The sequence below is a fragment of the Corvus brachyrhynchos genome, unplaced genomic scaffold (assembly GCF_000691975.1).
Source record: "Corvus brachyrhynchos isolate BGI_N302 unplaced genomic scaffold, ASM69197v1 scaffold56, whole genome shotgun sequence".
Classification (NCBI taxonomy): domain Eukaryota; kingdom Metazoa; phylum Chordata; class Aves; order Passeriformes; family Corvidae; genus Corvus; species Corvus brachyrhynchos.
In genome coordinates this window covers 6,546,132-6,556,971 of record NW_008238664.1, presented here as the reverse complement: position 1 = coordinate 6,556,971, position 10,840 = coordinate 6,546,132, and the positions used below count along the sequence as shown (strand labels likewise).

At 41.8% G+C, this 10,840-nt stretch overlaps 2 protein-coding genes across 2 annotated transcripts in view; both read left to right on the top strand.

The window, feature by feature from the left end:
* The window catches only part of POLDIP3 (DNA polymerase delta interacting protein 3), a 16,231-nt gene extending 5,486 nt beyond the window's left edge, over nucleotides 1-10,745 (top strand). Inside the window, exons 3-8 of the mRNA XM_008636491.2 lie at nucleotides 1,853-1,948; nucleotides 4,417-4,599; nucleotides 5,443-5,520; nucleotides 6,078-6,207; nucleotides 7,071-7,137; nucleotides 7,458-10,745. Of these exons, the coding sequence (XP_008634713.1) occupies nucleotides 1,853-1,948; nucleotides 4,417-4,599; nucleotides 5,443-5,520; nucleotides 6,078-6,207; nucleotides 7,071-7,137; nucleotides 7,458-7,632 (729 nt within the window). The 3' untranslated portion in view covers nucleotides 7,633-10,745. The remainder of the gene's footprint in view (nucleotides 1-1,852; nucleotides 1,949-4,416; nucleotides 4,600-5,442; nucleotides 5,521-6,077; nucleotides 6,208-7,070; nucleotides 7,138-7,457) is intronic.
* RRP7A (ribosomal RNA processing 7 homolog A) overlaps nucleotides 9,510-10,840 on the top strand; it is a 4,914-nt gene continuing 3,583 nt past the window's right edge. The window contains exon 1 of the mRNA XM_017737745.1: nucleotides 9,510-9,533. Coding sequence (XP_017593234.1) covers nucleotides 9,510-9,533 — 24 coding nt within the window. The remainder of the gene's footprint in view (nucleotides 9,534-10,840) is intronic.

Genomic DNA, 10,840 nt, shown 5'->3' with positions numbered 1-10,840 from the left:
GTGAACAACCATACACATAAACAGGTGTGTACCTGCTCTGTACTCTTTTACTTTTGGCAGGGAAGATGTGTCCATAAATGTTGGCAGGTGCAAAGAAAACTCTTAAGTAGGAAAGAAAAGTATCTGAAAGTTCTCCATCAGCTTAGCTTTCATGTCTTGCATGGTTAAGATAGTTTCGTGGTAGCTGAGGTTTTCATTTAGTATAATTTATCTTGATTCCTTATGCATTATCTGAATGAGAAGTAGATATTCCCAGTTTTATCTGTGTGTGCTAATGGTATTTTTTTCCCTAGAGGCTGACCTCTAGCTCTGATGTTTTTCTATAAATTTCTTAGTGACACCACATCAGATCAAGTTGTTGGTTGTTTTGATTCACCATGCTGCCAGCCTCTTCAGAGAGTGGATGTGATTGTACATGGTCAAATGTGCTACAGTGAGGTGGGAGAGGGTATAACCTTCCTGTGAAATCCCAGCTGTGGGCCACTGCTGGAAACCTGATAGTGAATGATGTTAACTAGTATTCAGATGTACTTACAAAGTTCCCATAGCCCTTACCAAGCAGATTTTGAGAAAGACCCTAGAGTATCGTCTTTATGGGATCAGTTTTAAAGGCCTTTGTCACAGCCCCCAGCCATTCAGCCACCTTACTACCTTGGGTGCTTTCAGAGAGGAATTGCATGGTTTTATTACTTACGTTATTTTGTGTGTGTACACATAAAGTATTGCATGAAATACTGGAAAACTGACATTCACGATATCATGTCAGCGGACTGTGATTATAGTAACTTCAGCTGCTTGTGTATGTTACTGTTATGCTGGCCTGCTACCCTCACCTATCCCAGATGCTGTTGTTTAAGGAAGTGTCTTCATTATTCTGACATCATCCCTGTAAACGTGGAATCCATTCATTTTGTGTCAAACTCAAGTCCACTGTCCTGATGCCTAGTGTTTTTCCCAGCTCTTTTATTTTCTGCACAATTCTCCTCTGTTCTCTATCCATTTTGGTGGGTTTTTTTTCCTTCATAGCATTTCTGTGACTGGAACAACTTCCCTGTTTGTAAACCAGAATCTTGCTGACTATGACAACCCACTGATTTTGCAAGCTCTCATTGCTAATCCCTCCATTTTTCTTTACCTTTTTACTGAATTAATGGGAAGCTGTTTGCAGTTGTGATTTCTTATGTTCTGGGCACTGCCATATGTGTCTAGACTTTTCCTTAACATTATTTAGAGTCAATGAAAAAAATACTTGTGTGGGAGTTCACCTCAGTATTCTAAGGCAGGGATATGAGTGTTAAGTTGAACTGGAAAATTAATTATTCGTTCAGTAAAGCTCTTAGTGCAGTCTTTTCTAGAGCCAGATGGATATGTTCTATGCTAAGAAAAGCAGGCTATTCAAAAGGAATGTTCACTTTAGGTGTAGTCAACAGGGATTTGTTTAATTAAAACAACAACCAAAAAACAACAACAACAAAAACCCACCACACACCCCCAATCTAATTTCAAAATTACATGCACGGGCTTCAACTGTAAAGGTAGGAGGGTGCTAAAATGTAAGACACTGAGGCTTTATTCTGTTAATGTAGCTTCAGCAGTCCTAGCGAGGTCTAGGAGTAGAGGAATCTGTATGTGATTTCAGTATATCTAGGGAAACAGTTTTACTGTGGTGTTTTTGGAAGGGAAGTCTGATAGTTTTTATACTGTGTTTTGACATGGACTTGTATACCTGAAGCTAAAATCCAGTGTAATTGTGTTCATTAGCTGAAGATGGTGAAGGCAGGAGAAAACTACCTATTTTTGAAATGTCTTAATGAAATCTATGTGTGTGTAAGCTATTACCTCTTCACGTCAGGGTCTGTATGACACAGAAGATGATGATGAAAGCGTCTCTCCCCTTCCTAGCAAACAGATGAAAATCACCACCACAAACAGTTTCCTGCACAACTCGGTAAGAGATTATTTCAACAGTCCCCACCATGCCGTGCTCACATTGCATGAACACACAGGCTGTGTCTTTACAGGGCTTATGTTCTTTCAAAGTCTGTAAGTTATGTTTTCTCCTCAAATATTTGCTCTTCACCCCACCCTTCCTTTTTGCCAATGCTTCTACTGTTATTTTTGGAACAGAGTTCTTTTAGGGTAACTGGTTTTATGGGCCCTTAGCAGCCAGAATGTGTGCTTTCTGCCCTGCTGGCAGGTTGTTGCATCTGGCTCTTGACTCTTCTTGTTGAGGAAGTGCACTTAACCTGTCTTGTTACTGTTTTAGTAAACCAGCAAGGGAAGCTTTCTGCTGCTTCTGGAGACTGGGCATCAAAGCAGGAAATCTCTTGCTGTGCAAAAATCTTAGTAGGCATCTTGCTGGGCAGGACTGTTGCTCTGGAGAAGATGGAATTTCAGTACAGACAAATGTAAGGTCCTGCTTTTGGCGTGGGGTGGTGCTCTGCAGCTTAAACTGAGAACTGACTGGCTAGAAAGCAGCTTTGTAGGAAAGAGCCTGGGGGTCCTGCTGTGTGATCTGCTAAGAATGAGTGAGTAGTGCATCCTTCCAGCAACAAAGGCCAACTGTAGATGTAGTGAAATCATAGCCGGGAAATCAAGGAAGATAATTATTCCTGTTGGATATTTTGAGAATGCATCTGGAATTCTGTGCCTGTCTTGGGGCTCTGTGGCACAAGAAAGACGTGACTGGAACCGGTACCACAAAGTGGTCAGAGGGTTGCAGCGTATTATGTGTGAGGAGAGGGTGAGAGAGCAGTGTCTCAAGGCTGAGAAGGCTGTAGTGAGATCTGTCCACTCTCACTGCCTGGTCATGGAAAAGGTAAAACCCAGGTCCTTCTCAGGAGGGACCATGGAGAAGACAAATCAATAAATTTACTGCAGCAAAAGAAATTCTAGCTGGTGAAATTCTCATGGTATTGATCAGCATCTGGCACAGGCACCCAAGGGGGGTTGTGCAGTCATCATTCTTGAATATTCAGTGCTTAGCTGGATAAGGCCTTTAGCCAAACTAATGTGTCTTTGAAGTTAGCCCTGTTTCAGACGTGGGAGTTGGCCATAGGTTTGTACTAAGTTATTCTCTGGTTTTGGAAAAGCAGATTCATGTGGTTTTACTGTCACACAGGCACTGTAGTACAGTGATTACTCCAGGAATTTATTTCCTCATGTGGGTATTCAGAATAGAGCTTCTGGCTATTTGTGATTCTCAAATGATCTTATGAGGGTTTTTTGAGGGTTTTTTCAGGAGTAAATTTGTTCTTTCCAGTGTTCACAGCAGCTTCCAAGCACAAGTTTTAGTCTGGCTTTAAACTCAGGTATTTCCAACTACAAAGGTTAGGTTCTGTGTCTTTGCCCTAGCTTGGTGATTCTGAGGAATTACTGCTCTTTGTACTGGAGCTTCTCAGTCTTACTGTTAATGAGCAATCTTTGTGAGCACTTTGTAAAGTACTTGAAAATCTTCGGATGAAAGGAGCTTTTCAAATTCAGATCACATTGTTAAAGTTCATTTAAGAAAAGTATGAAACCAAAAAGTGCTTATGGGGTGTGCCAGTTTGGACAAATTTGGAGGAAAATATCCTCTGATAGAAGGCAGGTTACAACCAGCCCTCCCCCACCAGGTTCGGGAAAAAATAAATTTTCCTCAAAGGAAAGTGAAAGAGATAAAAACTATTTATTTAACAAACACACAGGAAAAGGATAATAATGCTAATTAATAAAACCTCTCGCTGTGGAGAGAAACCTGGGAAAATTTCAGAGTCCTTTTGTAGATGGTCTCTCTTCTCCTCCTCCTCAGAGCTGGGTCCTGGGCCCACCTCCAGGGCCTCGGTGGAGAACTCTCCCGAGGTGTTCTGATGTTGAAACAGTCCAGAAAAAGAAGAAGGGAAAAAAACCAAAGTCCCAGGAAAACAAAGTTCAACTCTCTGTCTCTCTCTGGAGAAAAAGAAGCCAAAAACCTGGCTGGAAAGCAAGCAGGATTCTTCCTCCCCCCCTTGCTGCTGCTGTTAGAAGCAGAGGCAGTGTATCTCTGTGTCCTTGAACAAACTGCTTTGAAGAGTTTGCTCAGGTTTTTTTCCTCTCCCCCCTCTCGGGCTCAGTTTAAAGGCACAGAAAGGCACAAAATTAATTTCTGAGCATGGAGCGGCAATAGGGGATACACATCATAAAGTCACCCCAAGACATGGGGGAAGTGCTGTTTCTGGATAAACATACCTTCTTATATTTATGCCCAGAAGCTTTTGCTGATTTTTTTTTTTTTTTCAGAGCCTTTCGAAAGTCTCCAGCACTGTAGTGGTTTTTGGCAGTGGGATGGACATGCAGTTCTTAGTGCATACTAGTAATACTCTGGTGGTGATGCTTGAAGAAGAGTGACAGCTTTTTGTAGGCTGCAGCTCTGAGATACTTTCTTTTTTCTTCCTGTAGACTGGTCTGAGCAGCAATAAATTCTCTTTGTCCAAGACTGTTCCCCTGACTAAAGTGGTCCAGAACGATACGTACACAGCTCCACCTGCACCTCCCACTGCTATGCGGACAAAGGCCTTGACAAACATGTCCCGGACCTTAGTGACAAAGGAAGAGCCTCCAAAAGAGCCAGCACCTGTTGAGGTGAGCTCAGGGAAGGGGAAAATGCTCTTTATAGAAGTCTCTGAAACATCTGAAGCTTGCTGTTCATCAGACGTGTAAGCAGCTCATTTCTGCCTGCCTTTCACCATTACTTCTGGGACATCATGAAGGTTATTCTGGTAACTGCAGTCCATGTCCCAAGAATTTGAAACCTGTCTAAACATCCTTTCTAAACATGGTCCTGGAGGAATCCATATTACAGGGAGGTGGCAGTTTTTGTTTGGACACTCCTTGGTAGCTTTCATGTCCCTAGGAGTAGTGTTTTAACACTATTTGATATGTTGTATGTCCACTCCAGCTAGCAAGGAGAAAAAAGAGTTCTTCCAAATACAACTTCTTGGCTGTACACATGAGACCTCCAGACAATTTGTAGACAGCCTGCCTGGAATTGCTTTGCCAAACTGCCTGATGGTGGGTGCAAGTAACCCAGCAGGTGTTCCTAGGTGTGTTGAGTTCAGCATGCTCTTGAGAGGCTGGAGCTGTATTTTGGGGTTTGCTGGCTGGTGTAGAGTACAGCAGAGACAGACTATTAAAACTGTGGGCATGACCAGAGTACTGTGTATGCAGATTAAGTTAGTGTTATTCTTGGGATAAGAGTGAAAAGTTACTTCAGAGAGAAACTAGCATGGAAAAGGAGCTTCTTTTTGCCATCAGATGAGCTGGGCTTTAGTAAACATTGATACTTCTCATTACTAGCTGTAGCTCTCTCCTTTGTGTGTGTGTACAAACATACCCTTAGTGACTTTTTATTACTTTCTCTGCTGTGCTGTATTGTGGGCTGTATTTCTGACCTTTTTCATGTGATGCATTTGTTTGTGTTGGCAGCTGGCGTTCAGTCCTTTGGAAGGCACAAAGATGACCGTAAATAATCTGCATCCTCGAGTCACAGAGGAAGATATTGTTGTGAGTGTTGCTTACTGCCAAACTGTGCATGTATGACACTTCCTTTCCTTATCCTACCTCTTTTGATAAATCACTTGATCTATGGAGAATGCTGCAAGAAGGGTGTGATGTGGGTTTACTGTCCTTGCAAAACCTTTGAGGGTTCTTGATTGTTCGGGGTTTGTTTAGATTTTTTTTTAAGTTCTTAAGAAAATGGGACAAAATCTCAGAGAGTATTTTGAGATACCTGATATCACAGAAGAATAGTTCATGCCAAATGATGCTTCTGCCCAAACTTACGCCCCCATCCAAATTATCTAGGGGCTTCCATTCTCGCTGGGCTGAGAAATAATCTGGTCTTCCTGTGTGAAAAACACTACTGGGTACTGGCCCTGAACTTCTGTGCTTGTGTAGTCTCTATTACTAGTGCCAGGAACTTATAGCAAACACAGTAAGACAAGTGTCCAGATCCTGTCAGGTATTTAATAAGCAGGATGGGTGGTGTGGTGAAGCAAGTAAAGCCTTCTCATGCAGAGCCTTTGATGTGACCATGGTCATGACTGACTCTCTGCCCTCAGGAGTTATTCTGTGTGTGTGGAGCTCTGAAGCGAGCCCGGCTGGTGCACCCTGGAGTGGCTGAGGTAGTATTTGTGAAGAAAGAAGATGCTATCACAGCATATAAGAAATACAACAACAGATGCTTAGATGGTAAGTTTGATGCCAGAGTAGCGTTTACGATAAATAAATCAACAATGACTTTTCCACCTGAGTGGAAGGTTTAAAAGCATCTTAGGTGTTAATATGCTAGCAAGAGAGAAATACCAGAAAGTCAGTTCAAGAGCTAAGTAAGGTAGTAACTGCTGTGTAACTAGCTGAATATATGCACAGTTTATTTAAATGCAATAAAAAACCCCACCCACGTTTTCCTAGAAAAAGAAGGTTCAGAGCTGGAGGCAGGGTCCTGATGAGTCTCCTGGTCTAACTTCCAAATGAAATTTCTTTTGTTTCTAGTATGGCACCAAGAGCTGGATAGTCCTTAGGAAGGCTTTACCTGCTTACAGGGCTGCTTGCAAAGTACAAGTAAAACTAGCATTTGCAATAGTTTAAGGGTGTACTCAGAGACATTTTGAATTGGACTTGTAAAAGAGTATCAGATTCTCCATAAACTTTGAATAATGCAATTTTATTTTTTAACCATGTTAAACTGAAATTAATGTTGAACTGTTAATTTTTAGCTGGAAGTAGGTGCTTTTTCTTTCTGTAGATTGAGGGATGCTTTATGGATGTTAGATGAGGAGCAGACAGCTAAGAATGGGAGATCCTCTTGTGTCCCTGCTAAGGGCTTCATACTTCTGTGTAACTTATTAATTAGTGTGATCCTTTATACTGTACTGAATGTTTCAGTGGCTCTTCTGTTGCTCTGATTTTGCAACAGAAGATTTATCAGCTGTTCTTCCTCATGTTTCCCCAGCATGTTGAACTCTTATTGCTTGCACTGTTGTGTGATGTTTCAAGGATCTCTCCTTACCCCAATTCTGATAGAATGAATTTTGTATTTTGTTTTTATTTAGGTCAACCAATGAAATGCAATCTTCATATGAATGGGAATGTCATCACCTCAGACCAGCCTATATTGCTGTAAGTGTCCTTCAGTGGGGAAGGTTCTATTTTGAGAATTGTTGTCCCATGAATTTTCTTTCTCTCCCCTTCTGTGGCACAGTATGTTGAGTGGAGTGCAATGTAGCTTGACTACATAGTGTTCTCAGCCCTGAGGCTCAAAAATAATCTGAGATGAGGATGTTTTCTTGTGAGAAAAGCATATTTAAAACCTTTATCTCTAATACTGGTGAGAGGGAAACACTCATAACAGTAAATGCAGACAGTGTTAGAATTTATTTATCATGAAGAGAGTAAAGAGAGGTTAAATGCTGCCTTTTTTTTTTTTTTTAATCCTCCAGCCGATTGAGTGATACCCCTTCAGTGAAGAAGGAAGGGGAACCACGCCGGCCAAGCGCAAGCGCCTCCTCAAATCCCCCAGCTGAAGTGGACCCTGAAACTATCTTGAAGGCACTCTTCAAATCCTCAGGGGTCTCTGCCTCTGTGCAGCCCACAGAATTCAAAATTAAACTCTGAGAGGGGAGAGCAAGCAGTGGACTGGAAAACTCATATAAGTTGGGGGATGAGGAAAGTGCAGGAGCGCAGATGTTATTTGCATTTGCCTATCCTGAAATTTTTTGTTTTCTATGATCGCTACCTTACTGTACAATAGTGTTTCCTCTTGTGTGTGTACTTTCTGTTTTCATAGTTGGAGTTTCCTTCCATGATTTTTTTTCCCCAAGAGAATAACCTCCCCCTTCTGCCAGTAATGTATTACCGAGCATATACCATGTAACTCCATCCTTTACTCCAAAGCCCCCAGTGGCCATTAAAAGTGCACATAGACTCTGAGGGAAGGAGTGGTGATCTCCTTCTCTTTTCTTCTGACTGACCTTTAAGTAAAAGGTGCATCCCCTTGATTGTCCGCAGGCAAGACCACTACATTGTTTCTGGTTGCTGCGCTGGGTACAAAGTCAGGTTGGGGTCTGTACAGAAAGGACTTGTCTGCCATTTGTTGGCATACCTCTTCCTTCTGGCTGTTGGACACTTTCCTGCTCAGCAGCTGTGACATTGAGAAGAAGCAGGAAAAGCCGAGCTGTCTGCTGTGCGTGCCAACGGCGACATCAGGCAGAAAGGCCGTACACACAAGTGCACCAGCCACTGTGCTATGGGCAGGGGTGTTTCAACTCTGGTAGTGCTGGAGGGTTGTTCTGGCATTTGTACAATGAATATATTTGCTCAGGAGGGTCAGGCTCAGTTGCTCTCCTCTTTCTGGACAGAAAAATTAAGAACCAGTCACGTTCAGAGCTAGACGAAGCCCAGCTGTTGGACTTCCAGTAGACTATATTGCCTCCTCCTGCTGATGCACAGACATTAATTTCTTACCTTCTAACTCACCCAGTCTCCTATAAAAAGGAAGGACCTGGGACCCTTTTCAGATCCTAATACACACAAAGTCTTGTGTCTCATTTCTTTGAGAGATGCTTTTTTGGGCTACTGTGTTGGTATGCTGCTGGCATGCATGGATTTGGAGGATGATTGCTGTAGTGTATGGCTTCAGGGAGAGGTTTGGGAGCAGAGGGCAGTTAGCACTGTGTAAGGAGCAGGGGAGAGGAGTGTCAAGTCCCGTGCAGGGCAGCGAGGGTGGTGTGGGCCAGCGAGTGTGTGTGACAGGCCACTAGGTGGCACTTCCAGTACTTCCCATTGTTTGTACGGCATTGGCACCTTGGATGTTCAAAGTCCTAGTAGCTCCACTCATTTGTATTTGTTCAAATTGTATTCTGAGAGGAAAGCTAAGAGCAATTTCCAAAATCTGGTTGGGGTTTGAACTTGATCCTACTAGCTGGGAGACTAACCTAATCCGTTCTGTTCAGCTCTGCTGAGTAGCTCCTGGAAGTCCAGATTCCGTTTCTTGGACAACCCTACGTTTCTTTTGCTTTCTTGTTCTGTATGACTTCTTTCCTCTATCTAGCTCGTGCAGACCATTCCTCTATTTCACTGTATCCCTTTTAGCCATAGAAATAATAAGGACTTGGCAGGACTGGTTTTTCTGGAGTACTCTCTTTGGTTTGAAGGCCGGTGACACCATGATTTGGTAGGGTGCTTCAAGTGAACAGCAGATGTTGGTAGGGGAGGGGACCTAAGACAGCTATTGTTCTCCTTTTTTCAGAATGCCCACCAAATACCTGTGTTTTAATAAAAAAAAAAAAGAAAAGGGGGGGGTAGGGGGAGGAAACATTAGGGATTGGAGAAGATAATGTATTACCTGTTTCTGAATAAACATTTGTTATACAGAGAGTGGATTCTAAGCCTTTTTAGATGCTGTGAAGCAACTAGAGATAAGTGGTGGTGTTCCAACATGGAGTCAATTGTGCTTTCTAGGTGAGCATAGAAATTTCAAAACTGGTAACGTGATGAAGAGCAAGAGGAGCATATGGGTGAGAGAACTGTTATTCGTTCACCTTTTAATCTGGATCACAGACATTAGCAGCTGACTCTTGCTAAATTGGAGCCATTTGTGTCCATCTAATTCCAATTCTCTTTTCACAGAAAAAAGAAAGCAGCCTTTGTTACTGACAGGCTAGTCGTTTAAAAAGTAATTTTATAACAAAAACAGCTTTGAAATCAGGGTACCTGTTCTAGATGAAAAGGGATACTTTCATTATCAGCTAGACAGAAGGCCGTTTAAACGTGAAGCCGTATTGTGAGTGCACCTCTTGCCTCTTCTGAAAGAAAGGGGAGCCTCAAGGATTTTTTTAAATTAATAGATTCATGTCAATTGAAAAGCCAAATTTTAACTTACTGTTAAACTGTGCATTATGTTTAGGTTATCTGGGAGTTTTATGATGAAATTGACATACTTCCTTGGAAGAACTACTGACTGCTCTGTGGTCTATGGCAGTATATTCTTATTTTTTATAAATCAGTGAATTAAGTGGTTGTCCAAACACCACTCCATGACTTGTCTTACAGCAATGTCTTGGTGTACATTGGTATTCTGTTCTTGGTCAGCTCTTTAATGCACCATTGCATGGCTTCTGTTGGGCACTCAAACAAGAGTAACTTATTCTCAGTCCTTTTCGGGTGGTTCACCTTGGCTCTCCAGTTTCTCCTGGACGTCCTGCAATTGTCATGCTAATCACGGTTTCGTACCTACCACCTTCTGACCTCACATCTGTCTACATTCATCCTCATGCAACATAGTTATATTTTTGTGTTGGGTTTTTTTTTTCTGGACTGGTAGAAATTATGAACTTGCATATGAAATACTCATTGCCTGCGCTCTAAATTAATGTGCATTAATTTAGACATTAAATTAAATGGCTGGCCAGGTCAGGTGGTAGGTAATTTGTAATGGTGTTTCTTTTGTTTGTTCTGGGTTCATTTCTTTTATTTCAAAAATGTGAGGACTTCTGAAGTGATGCCACAATGTGCAAGTTTGGTATATTTTCATGGCTTTTGCATGTACCTTCCGATAATGTTCATTAACGCGATATTTGGTTGGGTTAACTCTCCATATCGTCATATTCTGTCACTTCATACATTAGTCTTGCTTCAGTATTTTTGGAATGGTCCTGTCTTCCATTACAATTTCCTCTGTAAGGTTTTTTTTTTGAGTTTTTTTAATTAACAAGAGTCTTTAAAAACAATTGTCATTGAATGTTTCTACATATCTTTAAGATTTATTTGCTTCCCTCAGATTAAGGTCAGTGCCTGAGTTTTACATTGCTTTTACAAAAACATA